This window comes from Euleptes europaea, chromosome 14, assembly GCF_029931775.1.
Source record: "Euleptes europaea isolate rEulEur1 chromosome 14, rEulEur1.hap1, whole genome shotgun sequence".
In the NCBI taxonomy this organism is placed as follows: Eukaryota; Metazoa; Chordata; class Lepidosauria; order Squamata; family Sphaerodactylidae; genus Euleptes; species Euleptes europaea.
The window spans coordinates 30,205,160-30,224,975 of NC_079325.1; the positions used below are offsets into that span (position 1 = coordinate 30,205,160).

At 43.5% G+C, this 19,816-nt stretch overlaps 1 protein-coding gene across 1 annotated transcript in view; it reads right to left on the reverse strand.

Moving 5' to 3' along the window:
* Positions 1 to 19,816, reverse strand: part of FER1L5 (fer-1 like family member 5) — a 71,669-nt gene that overhangs the window by 9,243 nt on the left and 42,610 nt on the right. The window contains exons 26-39 of the mRNA XM_056860080.1: positions 19,621 to 19,753; positions 17,581 to 17,762; positions 15,517 to 15,615; positions 14,646 to 14,807; positions 13,484 to 13,649; positions 12,342 to 12,400; positions 11,381 to 11,434; positions 9,353 to 9,463; positions 8,407 to 8,538; positions 7,929 to 8,084; positions 6,695 to 6,786; positions 4,889 to 5,059; positions 3,226 to 3,374; positions 1,887 to 2,026 (exon numbers count right to left, since the gene is read on the reverse strand). Of these exons, the coding sequence (XP_056716058.1) occupies positions 1,887 to 2,026; positions 3,226 to 3,374; positions 4,889 to 5,059; positions 6,695 to 6,786; positions 7,929 to 8,084; positions 8,407 to 8,538; positions 9,353 to 9,463; positions 11,381 to 11,434; positions 12,342 to 12,400; positions 13,484 to 13,649; positions 14,646 to 14,807; positions 15,517 to 15,615; positions 17,581 to 17,762; positions 19,621 to 19,753 (1,806 nt within the window). The remainder of the gene's footprint in view (positions 1 to 1,886; positions 2,027 to 3,225; positions 3,375 to 4,888; positions 5,060 to 6,694; positions 6,787 to 7,928; positions 8,085 to 8,406; positions 8,539 to 9,352; positions 9,464 to 11,380; positions 11,435 to 12,341; positions 12,401 to 13,483; positions 13,650 to 14,645; positions 14,808 to 15,516; positions 15,616 to 17,580; positions 17,763 to 19,620; positions 19,754 to 19,816) is intronic.

Sequence of the window (19,816 nt, forward strand, 5' to 3'; positions counted from 1 at the left end):
TTGCTGCAATCACTCTGACATTACAGCCTCTTGAGCCATTTCTCCCTGCTGCCTTATATGCAACTCAGAGCTGCATAAAGATGTTTCATGTTTACAAATGAAATCGCTTAGCTGTAAGGTTTTACTGGAAACGTTTATTACGGAACCTAGTGATCATAAATAACCTTATATGTGATTATAAATGAGATAGTATCCAATCTTGGTTAGATTTACTATGCAAGTGCAAAGTATAAACAGAAATGAAAATATCAGATACAATATTATGCTGGAAAAGTTTATTATGGTTCTTATCGACTACAAACAAGTTTGTTAGCATTTATAAATGAGTTAACATGATTTAATATAGGCTAGCATTAGTATTCAAATGTAAAGCACACATATTATGAGATGAATGATCAAACAAAAAGTAGTATATACAATATCATAAAATCAGAATAGCATATTATAGGGTATGTTATAAGGTAAAAAAGGTAAAGGTCCCCTGTGCAAGCACTGGGTCATTCCTGACCCATGGGGTGATGTCACAGCCCGATGTTTACTAGGCAGACTTTGTTTACAGGGTGGTTTGCCAGTGTCTTCCCCAGTCATCTTCCCTTTACCCCCAGCAAGCTGGGTCCTCATTTTACCGACCTCGGAAGGATGGAAGGCTGAGTCAACCTTGAGCTGGCTACCTGAAACCAACTTCTGTCGGGATCGAACTCAGGTCGTAAGCAGAGCTTGGACTGCAGTATTGCAGCTTACCACTCTGCGCCATGGGGCTACTTATAAGAGGGGAAAACAATTCTGTACATTCACCCAACTAAAGCTTGTTTTGGTATATTGTAGTTTTTATGTTTGCATCATGTTGTTTTTGTTCTGTTGTTATGTATATTGTATGTTTGTTTGTATTTTAATGGTTAGAAAATAAAAAAAAACATTAAAAAGATGTTTTATGTTCTTGTCCAGGTTTTTAATGATGGGATTTTTTTAATTATTGGGGTTTTAATTGTTAATAACTTTTATGATTTGTATTTTCATTATGTTTTCGCAAGCTGCCTTGAACAGCATCTCTGGAGAGATGGCATAGAAATTTTCAAAATGAATAAAGGGTCAAAAATAAAACTGATCAGTATTGCTAGGCTGATTTGGGATTTTGGTTGGCTGCTGCAGGAAACAGAATCCTGGACTAGATCCAATAGGCCTGTTTTTTAATGAAAATTTGCCCTCCAAGTTGTGCACAACATTTACTGGTCTCATGTCATTACTGTTGCTGGGCCTCACAGCCAATGAGCCTCAACTCAGTGTCCATCAGGTGATCCACATGGGAGATGGGGAACATTCAGGGAGTATCCATTGTACTCTGGCATAAGGAATTTCATGTCATCAAGCATTCCTTATTGGTAATACCAGTAATGACAGCCATGCATCCTTGAAAAACAGAACGCCTGCTGCTATGGATCTTGGCTTGAGCACTCTGTGAACCAAGTATGGGCCTAATAACACTCTCCAGAACTTGCCACAAGAGGCAGAAGATTTTCAGCACAGAAGTCAACAAGGAAAGCGTTTCATAAAGGAAACAAATGTGAAAACTTCTGCAATGTAGGACAGGACTTTTAAACACAATGCTCAAACCTATAAGGTTCCTTGCATCAAATGCACACAGCATATTACATCGCAAACACCAGCTGTAGTGTCTTGATGACTACATATCATTGCATCTTGATATGAAGCTACCATCTTTTGAAATAGTCTTGCTTTTCTGGAACTCCGTAAACAAACTTGTTTTTGTAAGGGCCTCACAAACACCCCCTAATCGCAAACAAAAGATACTGGCTCTGCAATGTCGTGCTTACACTAAAAATTAAACCAGTACCAATCTATTCAACTCCCAACAGCCATAAAGTTACCTGTCCAATACCAGGCTGGACACTGGTGTAGAGGGTGCGCGTCTCTATGTGTTCAGGCACCAGCCCACATAAGCGGAGGAGGTGAAGGGCCATGCGCTCTTTTGGGGGGCCCAGGTGGGTGTGTAAAGGTTTTTTGGTTTCTGAAAGTTCAGCAAAATTATGTTATTCTCCGGAAAGCTGCCTCAAAGATCCCAGGACCAAATACCAGGCTACTTGATACGCTTAAGGGCTAAACTATATCATGCTGGATTCTCTGATTGGAACTCCAGGCTTACTAAAAGTGGTGTGTGTGTATTGGGATGGGGATGATATAGATCAAGGTCACTGCACTGGCGAAAAGTTTTTTTTTAATTTGTCCTCTATGCTGGAAATTGAAAATGACCTTCCTGGACTGCTCTAAACTCTGGTAGAGAAAAAAGAAAGGCACAATGCAGGCACCTGTCTTTTTCCCCCTAAAGGAGCTTAAGGTAACCTAAAGGGGTGCAGTTATGGAATTTTCAACAGAGGAAGCAGCCCAGACTAAAAAGTTAACCTCTTCACATTGTGCAATGGACCTGATCCAGATTAGCCTCTGTACTGCATTTGAGAGCCAATCACAGAACTCCAATGTCACATGTAGTTTCACCTTGTATTTTGGCTTTTAAAAAATTACAGTTCTACAACAAAGCAACTTGAATTCTGCAATAAGAAAAACTGAGTTCTGTGACTGGTATAAATTATGCAAATCAAGCACATTTACACAACACTTTGTTTTGCACATTCCACCCCACCCCTGCAATTACTAATGAACTCTTATAAAACTTAGGTTGATTTCAGTGGGACTTGTGAAGGAGAATTTCCCAGTGGATTTATCCCATGAGTGAGACTCATCTATTTCTCAATCTCCTGTCCCAGATTTGCCACCCGTCTCATCTGGCTGCTGGACCTAGTAAAGTGTCTTTGGAAAGCCAGCCATGCAGAGGTCATTATGGTTTTGGTTTTAGTAAGACCATTTTGATGTTGGTGGACAAGTCAGCTTCCCCTCTCCCCGAGCACCCAGGAGGCCTGCTAGCAATTCCTGTTGCCATAGCTGCCCATTGCCTCCACACTCAGCTCTTTTCTCTGGGTTGCCAGTTAGGAGGGTGCAGGTGGTCCTTTCCAAAGAGCTGGATTTGGCAGTGGGGCCTCTAGTTGCTGATCCCTCCTGTACAGGCACACACAGGCTCAATACTTTTCAGAGTTTTTTTCATTGCTCATCTCTGCCTGCTAGGTGGGTCTCAGAATGCAATGCAGGAACATGTTTAGGGGAGCTCAAGTCCTCTGCCTTCCTCCCTCTGTGACAATATATTAAGGGACTCACCAAAGTCTGAGAGCAGGAAAGTCCTCTCCATAAAAGTAGCTTTGGTCCCATCTTCACTGATCTCAGGCAGAGAAATGTTTTTGATTTGAGCAAAATGCTCCAAGAGCTTGCAGGGAGGCAGCTGATCTCGCCACTGGTTAGGACCAGAACTGTGTGTGGGGGGAGAAAGGGTTAGGGAATAGGAGATGTCCGGATGTGGCGATCCAGTCCAGCTTACCTAAAGTGAAGTGGTATGGCTATTCTTGGACTTACCACTTCAAGGATGGTGTGTTTGTGTTTTGCAACCTTGCTTGCTCCCTCATTGGATAACATTCCCCACACACAGAAAATTAGAAGGCTAGATTAGATCAACACAATAGTTTTCTGTGTGCAAGGAGAGCGATCTATAGAGAAACACAAAAATGTGAAACCCTCTACCTGCAGTCTCAAATGGCAAAGTTTGACCATATGATTCTTGTACTGGCCCCATGGGAGGGATGCTGAAGCCCCACTACGTAGAAATATTCTTGGCAGCCCCAAAGTGTGCAATCTGAATAAAATGTGCCAAATTATATTCATTATTATGCACTCATTTGGCATAAATACATTCTGTTTCTGCTAGCTCTACCCCAAACTCCCGGAAGCCCTGTTCAGCCCCTTCTGCTTTACAAGATTTCACCAAGCAGTGGGCATGCTTTTTCAAATTTATCACCACAGCCATCGGGACTTGAGATTACACGTAGCCGTGTCTTAGCCACTTCTCTCCACCATAAACACACATACTCCAGGAACCCTCTAAGATTATATCTGGCAGCCCTGAGATAAATGTGCTTGCACGTCAGAGTTTGGCTACATGCTGTAAGTTAACCAAACATACAGCCCTTTCCTGAGCTGACGGCGTACACAGATGGTGGGGAAGAGGCGCAGCCATGCCTCCTCCTAAGCCGTTTCGCGTACGCCGTTAAACAAACAAACAAACAAAGCCATTTCACAGCTTTTTTTTGCTTAACCAGGGCCTTTTGCCCCAAAGGGAACAACGAGGCTGCTGTTCCCATTGCCGGCGTACCAGGCCGAACTGGGATAGGAAGCTGCCTAACCGGCAACTCCTCCCCCCAGCCTGCCCCGGGAACACCCCCCTGTGCTGGAGAGGCTGTGCCAGCAGAGGGGCGAGGTGTGGCACCGTGGTGCTTGGACAATGGTGGATCCGCCCTCTCCGCCAGCATAAATGCGTATAATCACGTGATTACGCGTACTTACGCTGGCGGGCAGGTCACGCCACCTCCTATTGAGATTCGGCAGGAATCACAGGAATGGGCTGTAAATGACAAAAAGCTATTGTGATTCTGAAACTTGCAACAAAACCTGCTTATGCATAACTCACAATAATAAGCTTGCTTAAGTGGTAAGTCCAATTGGTTCGTGTGCTTCATTATACGGTGGCTTTGTACAGTCATTACATTAGGTTTTCTCCTACTATGTACTCCTTTTACTTGTCAGCTTTACATGCTGTAAATTGGCAGCTGTGGCAGCAAAAGTAATATAATAATATAAAAGTTTAATATGGTCCAAGACCAGCAAATAAAAGATATAGGGAGAAAAAGTACTGCCCCCTACAACCAGTTGTCAGAGGTAATCACCCAAATTTGCCCAGATGGTACACCCATTCTTGTTCTTGGTTACTTACACACAGTAGGACTGGGGAAGCCCACAGTTGGCCCCAAAGCGGGATAACACCCGGTTTTCCAGGTCTATGGTGGTATCTCCTATGAGCTCATCAGGACTGAGGAGATCAAAGTCATAGAGTGAAATTATCAAGTCCTTGTCTTGTGGGATGCTGCATGTAAATTCAAACATCCTGTGGGGATCACAAGAAGGGACATAGGGATTATTTCTACTGATCTCATTCTGTGTCTTGAGAAGAAGAAGAAGAATTGGTTATTATATACTGACTTTCTCTACCTTTTACGGAGAATTAAACCGGTTTACAATCTCTTTCCCTTCCTCTCCCCACAACAGACACCTTGTGAGGCAGGTGAAGCTGAGTTTGAAAAGAACTGTGCCCAAGGTCACCCAGCTGGCTTCACGTGTAGGAGTGGAGAAACCAACCCAGTTCTTCAGATTAGAGTCCATCGCTCTTAACCACTACACCATGCTGGCTCTGACAGGTATTTGTGGGTTGTTGTTGTTCTTTAATTGCCCTGTGCCTGTGGTGTGTTAAGTGCTGTCAAGTTGCTTCTGACTCATGGCGACCCTATGAATCAATGTCATCCAAAATGTCCTATCTTTGACAGCCTTGCTCAGGTCTTGCAAATTGAGGGCTGTGGCTTCCTTTATTGAGTCAATCCATCTCTTGTTGGGTCTTTCTCTTTTCCTGCTGCCCTTAACTTTTCCTAGCACGACTGTCTTTTCTAGTGCCTAGCACAGCATTATTACTAGAGCAGATAAAAGATCATTAATTGTCTCTCCCCTATCTCTCCGTCACCTTTCTAAGCTTTTGTTCTTGCGAAGAGTTCAGGGTGGCATGTGCTTCTCTCTCCTCCTCAATTTTATCTTCACAACAAACCTGTCTGCTAGGTTAGGCTGAGAGAAAGCGACTCACCAAAGGTCACCCAGTGCCAAAATGGGGGAACCGAACCTGGGTTTCTCTACTCCTGATCTTTCTCATCGTTCCAGGTACATTTCTTGAGCACCCCAAAGAAAACATGCTGGCACAAAGTGATGTGTGACTTCCCTTCAAGACTGTGTGGAAGTTTCAGGAAAAGCAGGGCAGAGTGGCCAGCCTGTTGACCAAAATGTTAATGATGCTTCACATATACTTAAAGCTAGGAAATCCTCAACAGTATGGCCTCATATTCAAAAAGCAGCTGCCTCTTCCACATGATTACTGATTGGTCACTGAGTTGAAAAAAGGAGGGACACAAAGAAGAATGCTGTTGACTCTAGCTCTCCTGTTCCCCAGGGACTCAGACTGCATCTATTCCAGTGCTTCATTATACATATTTTGGGGGGAAGGGTAGAAGAAGAAGAGTTGGTTTTTATACCCCGATTTTCTCTACCTTTGAATCTCAAACTGACTCATAATCACCTTCCTTTCCTCTCCCTACAACAGACACCTTTTGAGGTAGGTGGGGCTAAGAGAGTTTGGAGAGAACTGTGACTACCGCAGGGTCACCCAGCTGGCTTCATGTGTAGGAGTGGAGAAACCAACTCGGTTCACCAGATTAGCCTCCACCGCTCATGTGGAGGAGTGGGGAATCAAACCTGGTTCTCCAGATTTGAGTCCACCGTTCCAAACCATTGCTCTTAACCACTGCACTGCTCTTAACTACTGCACCAAGGTGCCTCCTTGCCTCTTCAGATTTCTTTACTTTTCCACAGTATCTACTGTATGAGTGGGGAACAGCATTAGCCAAGGTGTGGGCAAAGAGATCAGAAATGACAAAGAGAGCAGACATGCCAGTGTTTATGGAATCTGACATGCTGGACTTACTTTCCAAAGACGGGATCGAGGGTGTTGGGAATATATGCCTCTCTTTCCCCCACCCTTTTCTTCCCCACCTTGATCCAAATGTAGGGGTCGCACTGCAGTGGGAAAAACAGATCATTAGGAGAGAACCTCCCCTTCAGTGGCATAATGCTCTATTCACATGCATGTTTGGCTTCAAAGTGGTTATGACAGTCAGACATACTGACAAGCCACATGCTGCTTCAGCCATTGGTCTTTCCCCCAAAATTCAGAGCAGAGTGTCCACTTTTTAAAATAACTTTATTTTATGTTGCACATGTACATTTATATATGTCCATCCTCTACACTGGAACAAAAACGTTTTTAAAAAGCAAAATTGCAAAACTATTCTTCCAAGACTCTCCCCAAAAGGAAATGTACACATACTGAATGTAACAAGGCATCTTTCAAACTGTACCCACTACTCTAAAAAAAAAAAAAAGGTTACCTCTGCTTCACCACAAGAAGAAAAATGACTGTGCAAAAGGCTGCCCTTGGAACTGGGGATGTGGAGTAATAATTGCAGGCAGGTCAAGGAATACAATTAGTATCCATCCATCCATCCATCCATCCATCCATCCATCCATCCATCCATCCATCCATCTATCCATCCAACCATCCATCCATCCATCCATCCATCCATCCATCCATCCATCCATCCATCCATCCAATCCATCCTTTGATTTCTACCCTATCCCCAGCCAGGCCAGGCTCAGGGCGGCTCACAACATTATATAATCAGACAATAATACAATAAAAGCATAAAATATAACTACCTAAAATAATTAAAATCATTTCACAATAAATCAATTCCATAAAACTAATAATTCATCATTAGAGCCCAGGGCCATCACACGCTTGGCAACACAATCAGGGCCCCCTCACACAGTCTGATGAAACCTAAAAGAGGGAAGGGGGAGCAAGGAGGCCAGATTTGATGGAACCACGAGGCCTCCCATTTACCTGCTGGGGGCTGGGAATTACCAGCCCATTGCCCCAGTTTCCTACCCCCAAGAATCTGATGAGCAGGAGAAAAAATGGCCTCCACATAGTGATATTCTAGGATTTCCCCCTAGTCTCTATGGTAAAGACCATAGGGAGGCAGCTTAGAGCATCACTCAAAAGTGACACCACATCATCCCCAAACTCTACCCTCCCCAGGCACTGCCCCCCCAAATCTCCCAACATTTGCCAAGACAGTGTGGGAAGCCCTCATTACCAGTCCATTTCTATCCTTTGGCTGGAGGTCAGAGGCCCGGACTATGTAGAGTCGAACCAGACATTCTTGGGGGAAGCTTTCGGGAAGTTCTTTAAACTGGCGCGGAGGGGGTGGAATATTTGGGTCTTCTGGAAGCGGGTAGATCCGGAAAAGCCCCTGCAAACACAGCAGAATTTAACTTAAGAAGTTGGCATGCCACAACATCAATGGAGGGCAAGGATCCTGCATCTTGAACAGCTGCACATCAGATGCAAGGAATCCAGCAGGCAAATGGTTTTCATGGCTTGAAGATGCTATCAATCTTACCTGCTAATTTTCTGCTTTTTGCACAGTTATTAAAGACCGAGAGGCTAGGGGGGAAATTGACAATTCTATTTCAGAAGCAAAGCACACAATTTATGGATCATAAAGGGTATGTCTATTTTCCTGATTTTTGTAGTTAAACAGACCACAAAGAGACTGCAAGGTCAGTTCTCACCTTGAACTCACCCCCCACCATGGGGTCCTCAAGGGATTCATCTTTCACCATTCCTCGGTACAGTCGAAAGGTCTTGCAGAAATCCTGCAAGCCATGGAACTCTACCACCTCCTCCAATTCACAATTATACATCTGGGAGAGGGCAGAGAGAATACAATTAGAACATGGACTGATTTGCACAGGTGGAACGTGGGCTCAGGAGTTCAGGTGCCTTTGCCTGGGCACTCTGGCCTCACAAATCCTACCACTAGGGTTTCCAGCTCTGGTTTAGGAAATACCTGGAGGTTTTTGGGGCGGAGCCTGAAGAGCACGGGGTTTGGGGAGGTGGGACTTCAATGCCGTAGAGTCCAAATGCCAAAGTGAACAGTGTCTTTAGGGAAACTGATTTCTATTGCCTGGAGATCAATTGTAATAGTGGGAGATCTCCAGCCACCACCTGGAGGTTGGCAATCCTACCCACCACTTAGGGTTGTTAACCTCCAGGTACTAGCTAGATATCTTCCGCTGTTACAACTTATCTCCAGCCAATAGAGACCAGTTCACCTGGATAAAATGCCTGCTTTGGCAATTGGACTCTATGGCATTGAAGCACCTCCCCTCCCTTCCCCAAATCCTGCCCTCCTCAGGCTCCACACCAAAAACCTCCTGTTGGTTGCAAAGAGGGACCTGGTAATCCTACCACCACTGCAGAACATCTGCCAATCTCAAAATGAGCTGATGTTGTGCTGGTCTATGACTGTATTAATAAAGATTGATTCATTGATTGACGTGAGTTGTTGAGGCCAGATGTCACACTACAAGGAAGGTGGGGAGTATGATACCATAGAGTCCACCTTCCAAAGTGGCCATTTTCTCCAGGGCAACTGATCTCTACTTCCTGGAGATCATTTGTAAAAGTGGGATATCTCCAGCTACCACCTGGGGGTTGGCAACACTACATGCCTACCTTCATAGTATCAAAGCCCTTGTCCAGGTAGGTTCCGCTCTTCGACAAATCTCCCACAGTTGCATAATACTTGCTCCACCAGTCAACTTGTTCCTCCTCATTTGCCTCGTCCTAAAAAAGAAGGGAAAGCAACTGTGGGCCAGGTTTATATTGAAAGCCTTCAGTGGAAGAGCAGCCTTGAAAAAAAGGGGAAAAATCCAGTCCAGCACACAATATAGGCAGGCAGAAGCTAGGTGGCCATCTGTCAACAATGCTGATTCTATGACCTTAGGCAGATCATGAGAGGGAGGCAGGAAGGTTTGCATCAGCATTTTGCTCTTGTGCCCCTTTCTTACATGCCCAGGGTAGTGCCGATCGCCACTTTGGGGTCAGGAAGCAATTTTCCTCCAAGCCACATTGGCCAGGGATCCTGGAGGTTTTTTTTTTTTGCCATCTTCTGGGTGTGGAGTAGGGGTCACTGGGGTGTAGGGGGAGGTAGTTGTGATTTTCCTGCATTGTGCAGGGGGTTGGACTAGATGACCCTGGTGATCCCTTCCAACTCTATGAATCTGTGATTCTAAGGGATAACTGGTGCAGTTCCATTTCATTACACATAAAATAAGGTGGCTGGTCACACGTCGACATTTTGACATTTCATACAAAAAGGGGCATGTGAATGGAAAAAGAGAAGGATTATTATTTTTATTTATTTATTTAGAAATTTTATATGTTGCTTTTCCAGAGACCTTCTTAAGGTGGCTTACAATTAAAATGCGTTAATTTACAGGCCAATCCTGTTATGATACCCACTTTATCCCAAACATAAGATAATAATTGTAAACATATTAATAATAATAAGTAGAAGCGAACAGAAACAAAAGCAAACAGAAACAGAACCTTTATTGGCATTTACAGTAACAAAACAAACAGGTAAAGCAGCTAGATAGGGATCTAAAAAAAGAATGAATACACAGTTCATCAGTAAATTTTATAATAAACAATTAAATGAGGGTTCCCCTCCTTCTTTCTCCCTTCTTTAGGACCTTGGCCAGGAACTCGGCTACTTGAGTGGTAACTTCAAAGCTTTTGTCATCCAATAAATGGCCTATGTTTCCAGTAGTCATTGCAATAGTAAATTGAGGAAGAGAGCTAATTAAGCTGCATCGAAGCTGTGTGAAAAGTGGACAGTACAAGAGAATATGTTGTATTGTGTCAGGTTCTTTGCATTGACACCTACAACATCTTGCTTCGCGTGGTATTCCCTTGTATCTACCACTAACAACAGCTGAAGGGAATATGTTAAATCTGGCCAACAAAAATTCTCCTCGGTGAGAGGGTATAGTTAAGTTAGAAAAATTCTGGGCCATAGAGTTTATTTGATAAGAAAGGCCTAAAAAACGAGGGGAGCAGATACCTTCAGCAACGGCTTTTATTATTCGGGAATCACTGTCCCATATCCTTTTTTGGATTGTCCTAAAATATATATAATTCACTGGAATTGGACAAGGAATCAAGATCAATCCCGAGTGATCTGATCCTATTTAAGATAAGCCGAGACCATCTAGAAACAGTTGAGTCAGTATGTAAAGCTGCCAATAAACTACTTGGGGGGGGAATCGAAAATTAAATTACACTTGTAAGATTCCCCATTCACTTGATCCTCATCTCCAGCTTTTAAAAACTGTGTTGCAACTTCCTGTCTTTTATTTAAAATTCTGATACATACCACTAGGCTATAGAAAACTAGCAATATGGCCACAGTTAAATCGAGGTAGGATGAATATGAAGATAAGACTTTCATCCTACCAGGGTACCCAGAGACCTGCAGGAGCCGTGCCACAGAATGTGGCCAAGTGAGACACGGCAGGGAAATCCACCTTTGCTTCCCCATGTGTCTGTCCTGTTCACATATAATGCAGAAGAGGAAGATGCCCTCATTGCTTCTCAGATCAGATGGCTGATTAAATGGAGCACTAGCTTGGAAGCTTTCTGATCCGTTAGAACACAGCTGCGTCGAAGTCAAATATCAGCCAAGACAGCTTAACTCACCTCTTTTTTGTCCTTCTTCCAGAACCAAAACTTGGAGATTATTTTGCTTGGTCTCTAAAAAAAAAGCAGAAGTAAATGAATCCCACACAGGAAACACCACAAACTTTAGCCTAATCCAGTGCTTTTCAGATTATTTTCTAGAATCTTGGGGTTCTTGGAAGCTTATCAGAGATGCCTCCATGAAAAGAACAGCAATGGTTGACAAGCATCCTTGAGGGGCAATTTGTCTGCTGTTATTATTCTACTGTAAAGGAGTTTATGGCTAGGGTCAAGCTGACATGATAGGCCACTTCCTCAGTCAAGTCAGTGATGCTGGGCCATGGGGAGGGATTGTGGCTCAGTGGAAGAACCTCTGCTTTGCAGGCAGAAGGTCCCAGGTTCAATCCCTGGCATTTCCAGTTAAAAGGACCAGGCAGCAATTAATGTGAAAGTCCTCTACCTGAGACCTTGGAGAGCTGCTGCCAGTCTGAATAGACAATATTTATTTATTTGTTAGATTTCTATCCCGCCCCTCCCCAACAAAGGTCGGGCTTGGGGCAGCTCATATGCAGTATAACAACAACCGTAATTAAAATTAAAATTAAAACAATATCATAATAAATAATTTATGGTTAAAGTCTCTAATAAAACCCACAATTTAGGCACTGCCAAAGTCCAGAAAGGGCCACCCAAATCATTAATAAACCCCTCAGTCAGGAGATAAAGGCTGGTGGGCACAATGAAACAAGGTTAGAACATTCAATTAAGTAGGAACAGGGAAGCCAGTTATGATGGAACCATTGCTGTCTAGACTATAGGACATTCTGCACACAAAGCATATGCCTTCCCACAGAGTAAGTGCGGTGCTGTAGTTAAAGTACTGGACTATGCCCAGGGACACCCCAGTTCAAATCCCCACTCAACAGGCAACTGACTGTGTGACTTCGGGTCAGTCACTCTCTTTTGGTCTAACTTAACTCACAAGGTAGTTGTTAATGACAAAATGAAAGAAGAAAGAGCCATGGATGGCAGCCTGAGCTCCTTGGGGAAAAAGTGGGATTAAAGCATGCTAAACAAATACATAAAGTTAAGCTATTATCACATCTGAATGGAAGAAAGACAACTATTAACAAGGGATATGACTTCAAGCAGCAGAAAAGACTCACCCCTTTTATCTTTGCCTTAGAAATGGCTGTTTGTTTGTAGGAGAAAAAATCAAGAAAACATGGAATTAATAGGAAGCACAAAGGTTTGGTGCTAGAAATGCACAGGAACAGATTGTTTCTGACAAATATTTTAATTATTATATTTTAAGGCCAGGAGTAGCCAATGTGAATCTTTTTGCGTAGGTGAAACACGTGCTCTGTAATTTTTATTTGAGAAAAATCTCACTGCTGCATCTGAAAACAGCTTCAGAATGGTCTTCAAAGGTAGTCCCACATAGAGTATATTGCAGTGATCAAGCTGGGATGTGCTTCAAGCACAGATCACCCCAGTCAAATCATCTTTCTTAAGGAAAGGTGAACCAACTGAATCTAGTTGAAGTGCACCATGCCACAAAAGGGACCTAAACCTCCGGCTGTAAATAGGGATCTAATAGCAACTCCATGGTGTAAATCTGTTTCTTCAAAAGGAGTGCAACCTTAGAACAGGCTGATTTCTTAATCCCTGATTTGGTATAGAACCAACCAACAGAACTTCCGTCTTGTCTGGATTGAACTTGGATTTGAGCAACATGGTTAATTCCCAGTGCATATGCAATTCAAAGGGCCTGCATTCATCACACTCATGGCTTACTCTTCCCCCAAGGAACTCTGTATGAACCCTCACTCTATACAACTTTGAACAGCGTTTTCTGCATCACAAAGAAAGGCAACCGGTGAGCAGCAGAGAAAGGGCTAGAGAGAAAAAGATATTGGGTGAGGAAGGGTTAAGTAACCCCTGGCTCATCTACTACCATACTTCTCTGCTGCAAACCTCTCCCCTCCCACTTTGCAGCTGTTTGGCAGCGACAGGTTCCCAGTTCAATATCTGCTGCTGAAAATCTAGTTCAGCCCTAGCAAATCTTGCACTATTGAAATCTAGTGCCTTGGGCCAGACAAGAAAACTATAAATAGCAGTTACCTCTGAACGGGAGACGATGGGGTTTTCTCTCTTCCCAAGGGTCACAGAAGTACTGGTGCAGAGTCCGTATGGTTGCTTGGCCCACCACTGGCTGGTATCCGAATTCTCTATGATCAATCACTTTCAGCTCGATGGGAGGCGCATAATCTTCATCAATGGGTAGGTACTAAGGGAGATCAATGTGGAATGCATGAAGCAAATGGCAGTGGGACTTAACTAAAATGAAACAGTACAACCCACCTCTTTGTGTCTGCTGAGGAAATTTTCTACAACTTTGGTTCAAGCCCTAGCATGGAGATTTTTGAATTTTGGTCTTGAAGCAGGAATACTATTGTACCATGCTAAATGAAACCACCTCCAGGTTCTTGACTATTAATAGCTTAAAATGGGCAGAGATGGGCAGATGCTTGTATTAATGAGCATCGGTGGCTTTTGAAGTTTGGTGGTACCAGCTACTGAACTGAGAACATCATACCTTCTTAAGGAGGAGATAGAGAGAAGGCCAAATGTTGCAGCTAACTGGCAAGAAGAAAGCTTGATGATGGTGGGGGTATATATGCTGTTTGTTCTGGGGGGGGGGGTAAGTGATGCTGCTTTGAAAATCAGCACTCTTTCTCTGGGTGTTGGTCCACAAACAGGTATCACAAACAGACTAAATATCCATCCTCTTCTCCACAGCGGTCAACTTGATGCCCCCTTATTTGGGAGTAGGCTCCACTGAAACATGTCTCAGTAAACATGCATAGGCTGCAGATATCTAGCAATACCCATCATGAAATTCACCCTGCAAGTCTCTACCTCCTTTTTTATTTTTATTTTAAGATATAAACCAAAAAGTGAGATGTCTCTTCAGCATGTTGTGGGAAATTGCAAGAAAACTCTGGCTTTTCAGCATCTCCCCCTACTATTTTCACAAACCATTTTAAAGTAATTTCAAGAACCACAGGAACCATGGTATTCCTTTTGTGATGATCACACCTAAGACCTCCCTCTTTTAGTGTGGCTGTATCTGAAAGAGTTTCCAGATATGACTGGCAAAATTAGAAATGATGAGTTTCCATTTTTGTTGCAAATTTCATTGCATTGGTTGGAGGTACACTCTCAAGAAACACCTTTTGCAAATTATCTCTCCTGTTCCCTACTGGCCGATAAGGCTGCTCACCACTTGCATGAGAAAGATGTTAATTGGAAAATTGGGGTTTTCATAGATGTCCGTGATGATTGGTGTTTCAATAAATTCTCCTCCACACTGTATAGTAAGACTTGGAAAGGTGACAGCCAGCAGGTTGAAGGTCTTCAAGCTCCGGAGGCCCCAAGCCAGGATCTGTAGGGAAGCTGTAATCAGTATTTTTACAAGATAGACTCTGAAGAGGGAGTGGTCTGTAAACTTCCCGCTGGCAACTAGGGTTGCCAGGTCCCTCTTTGGGGTGGAGCCTGTTAAGTCTGCGTGGGCAGGATTCAAGAGGTCGGAGACGGAGTTCAATGCAACCAACGTTTATTGTAGGGTAGAATAGAACTGGGGATACATTGGGAATGGTCCTGCTTATATGCCCCCCTGGCCGCCTGTGGCCGCTCCCCCCCCGATCTTCCCGTGCCCAATGGCGCGCGCTGGCTTAGGGCCAATAGCGCGGCCCGGTTTCGGCCAATGGGGCAAGCAGGTCTAGGAGCCTTTGCCCAGGACTCAAGCTCCTAGGATTTCCTCCTGCTTACCTTCTAACACATACATAACAGAGCCTGAGGAGGGACTTCAATGCCATAAAGTCCAATTGCCAAAGCGGCCATTTTCTCCAGGTGAACTGATCTCTATCGGCTGGAGATCAGTTGTAATAGCAGGAGATCTCCAGGTAGTACCTGGAGGTTGGTAACCCTACTGGCAACCCTAGCTGACCACCCTATGTGTTTTGGATCCTGCATGAGTGACCCATTGGGCAAAGCCATTCAGCTTTCGTTCCATTAATAATATGGCCCATTAAAAAATGGCTTGCCCACCAGAGAGCTTCTGTAGGCTTATGGCCTACAGATGTTGTGCTCACCTCAATGGCCATCAGCTTCAAGACAGGCCGGATTATTTTAGGGATGGTGAACACCCCATCTTTCCATGCTGGTGGAGGATGTTTTCCCATGGCATCATCCTGTAGAGGAAAGTTGGAGAGTTTTGTTAAAGGGCTGCCCACCACACTTCTAGTCTTGAATGGGCTGAGTTACCAGCTTTGTATAGACACAGACAATTGTTTTATAGAGAGTTGAAAGAGAGAGGTTTCATTTCCAGTGGTGTGCATGCTCATTCCTTTTGCCCCAATGTCATCTTTGGCCAAACAGATTTAGGAAGCTATACAAAAAATGTGCAAAAAACAGTGTGATGTAGTAGTTAAGAGCGGTGGATTCTAACCTAATCTAATTCTTTTCAGAATCCATATTAAGCCACACACAATAAGAAGTGTAAGTTATGTTCTTATTTATAATTGACATTTTATAATTTATAATGATTTTCATTAATGCAAATATATTAATAATTGTTATATTTTAATCATAATACTTTTGATATCCCTTCCTCTCTTCAAACCCCACCCTCCTCAGACCCCACCCCCAAAATCTCCAGGTATTTCCCAACCCTGAGCTGGCAACCCTATATATTGGTGACCACTGAAAAAGACCCAAGTAGCCGAAACGCATCTGGTCTTTTGTAATTTATTGTGTATATCCTGTTTCATCAACTTTGTATGATACATTTTTGTTTTTTTTATCTCCACAAGACTTAGGACTGCAGTTATTTTAATGTGGTGGCTTACAATAGGGTCCCAAAGAAACTGATATACAGCCTCTTTTTCTCACCTTGTCCAACAGAAGCTCAAAGGCAGCTAGAAGACGACCTGCAGGTTTCTCTCCATCAGTGACTGAATGAGTGCTGAGACGGGGTATTTTTCTCTGCTGGAGATCCAGGCACACCGTTGGCATACAGAAGCACCTTCCCATGAACAAGTCACCCTGGTCCCAAAAGGAAGAAATAGTGAGGGCTACTAGTGCTTTGGGTATTTAAGAACTGCTGAAAAACCAATATGAACTACAGGTGCCTGTAGGCAACATGATGGTTATGAAACTATCAAAAAAACCCTGATAGATAACAGAGTTGCTGTTGGTGCAGAGGGGAGGGGCTGTGGCTCAGCGGTAGAGCATCTGCTTAGCATGCGAAAAGGTCCCAGGTTCAATCCCCGGCATCACCAGTTAAAGGAACTAGGCAAGTAGGTGATGTGAAAAGCCTCTGCATGAGATCCTGGAGAGCAGCTGCTGGTCTGAGTAGACAATACTGACTTTGATGGACCAAGGGTCTGATTCAGTAAAAAGCAGCTTCATGTGTTCATGTGTGCTCAGGATTAATAATCCCAGCCTGATCAGGGGCCAGGTTAGACATAAAGTAAGAAAATATAAAGTGAGAAAACAGGGGCAGACCACCGGGACCTTATTTATTTATTTTTATAAGTTTTTATTCCTCCCCTGCCCCCCAGAAGAGTAAAGGAGTGAACATGTGAACCAAGTGGTGAGATGAATGAATTATTTATTATGGTCAAAAACCAGCACCGTCATGTGGAGGGGGTGAGATTTTCCTCCTTCTGCTGAAACAGTGGAGTTACTAGTTTAGAAAAAAGCTCAGAACAGAGAGGAAAGGGCACACATTGCACAATTAACATAGCACAAGATGTAGGATGGCCACTATCTTAGATGACTTCAAGTAAAGATTAAACTGATTAATGGAAGAAATTCTCATCAACAGCTATTAGATATAATGAAATGGAACATCTCTGTCCCGAGAGAGCGTGCCAAGGACAAGCAATAGAGAAGGGCAGGTGCCTTCTTGGCCAGTTTGTGGTCATCCTGGAAGCATCTGCCTGATCACCCCTATAAACAGAATGTAAATTTATCTAGCAGGGCTGTTCTTACCCAGCAAGATCAACAAAAAGCTATGACTGATACATCTGGGAATTCCTTCAGGACAGACCAAGGCTGTGATACCCTAACAATGGCTCAACCTTGAGGTAGAAGTAAGCCTCAGCTCGGTCTCATTGGTCCAGGTAGACCTGCAAACAAACTCTGATACATACCACAGGGTCAAAGTCAAACATCTCCACACCCACCAGTGGTGGGTCCTGCTCAATGGTCTCAGGATCTCCATAGATCAAGATCTTTTCAAAGATAAGGGTTTGGTCCCAGCATGGATGGAGTGTGCCAGACAGTCTCCTTGTTTGCTGGCTCATGTGAAGGAAGGAGACATAGGCAAAAGGATCTAATAGGGAGGAAAGGTCAAAGAACAGGTAGGTCACCACTCTGGATTTAAGCAGGTTCATTCACTTGCCTCACATATGTTGAATGCTTTTATAAAAAGACATGGGGTGTACCTGTCCCACAGAGTGCATGGAGATGTGTTAGGAGAATCCATGTGTAAGGCAGGGTATGTTGGATATTGGAGGGAATATGCTTCAAACAATGGAATGAAGTGAAGTAAAACAAGGGAAGTGCTGGATTTAGCTCCTCTTATATATGTCTTAATTTTCTATGAAAAATAAACCCTTCCCTCCTTTATTTTGAAACAGTAGACAGATAATATAAATGCACATGGATCTCTATGACTACTTTGGCTCTTAACTAGATTGATAGTCACTCCATTCTCCTCCTGGAGAACCCGTAGTTTTAAGAGGGCTCTCCAATGTAGACTTCTTATTACTCTCACCAAACAACTTTCCCCAAGCTTCTCTGGGGAGAGCCATAACAGCAAACCAAATAAAAATGTATGCTACTGTTTCCAGGGGCAACATTTCAGATTTTCTTTTTCTGTCCAAGTGTCCAGTCAAGATTAAGGTGCAATGAGGCGTGGGGATTTTAAAGACATTTGTGGCGATTTTAAAAAAATACTCCATTGTAATTTATAGCAGTGTTATCACAAATCAAATAATCGCTTTCCCTTTAAGGAAAAGGATTGCGCCTTTGGCTTTTGCACACCGTGTATTGACCCACTGACTGGTTTATAACAATAGGCCATTGGTGTGTAGAATGAGGGAGAAATATAGATAATTTTGAAACTACCCAGGTGATTTGAAAAGGGGTTGGGAGGAACATGCCCTGACCTGGATGGCCCAGGCTAGCCTGATCTTGTCAGATTTCAGAAGCTAAGCAGGGTCAGCCCTGGTTAGTATTTGGATGGGAGACCACCAAGGAATAGCAGGGTAGCTGTGCAGAGGAAGGCACTGGCAAACCGCCTCTGTTAGTCTCTTGCCATGAAAACCCCAAAAGGGGTCGCCATAAGTCGGCTGAGACTTGATGGCACTTTACACACACACACACAGGGAGGAACAACACCTCTCAGTGGTGCTCCTGCATACTTTACAGAGAACAACCTGGGAACCAGGCATAAGGGATTCTTGAAAGAAGTTGAGGCGAGAAAGGAAGGAATGGAGACTGAGGACCTTCCTTCTGTCACGCACCTGCAGAACTCTTATTGCTGTTTCCTATCAGATCCCTTGCCTGGTAGATATAGCAGCGTAGCTGGTAATTAACAGGCTCTGAAAAATAAGTCGAGATTTGCATAAATTGTAACCTCTTCCTGGCTTGATGTAGTTGATTTCTCACTTGTATTATCCCTCTTCCCATACCATCCCAGCCTCAAAACGTGAAGTTAGAATTGTCCTCCCTCTTGCACAAATCATGCTGTCTAAATGGGAAATTCTAGTGAATTTGTGTCATCTTCTGATGACAAGCATGTGTGGGCCAAACTAGATGTGATGCTGGAATTCTGCAAGCCTAAGAATGTGCCACTTGCACAAGATCACACAGCGAGGTTCATGGCCAAATGGAAATTTGAACCCAACTCTGTCAAATTCTAGCCCAAGATTATAACTTCTGCAACATTACTTAGAATTTTGGGGTATGTGATGGGAACACCCCTTGGGCTGGCACGCTTCTTGCTATCTCCTGCCATATTCAACAAATATGAAGTCATCATTCTTCAGTTCAAACCCAAGATACATTAAACAAACAAACAAATAAACAAAATTCTGCCACCCAGCCAAGCCGTCCATAATTTCCTCCAGCTGCATGGGTGCTGCTATTTCAAGATTTTTGTGCTCTTGTCCAAGCAAGCTACTCACGCCTGAAGACACAGAACAGGAGAGGAGTGTTCATCTTCAGAAGGTTTTGAGATGAGGTTCTCTCAGGTTCTTTTGCTTCACCTTCTTTCTTCTCCTCATTCATATTTTTTGTTGTCTCTGGGCTTTCCACACCCTGAGGAGGAGACAACCATAAAATATAAATGTTTTATTTAGAGCTATGGTTAACTCTGCCCTA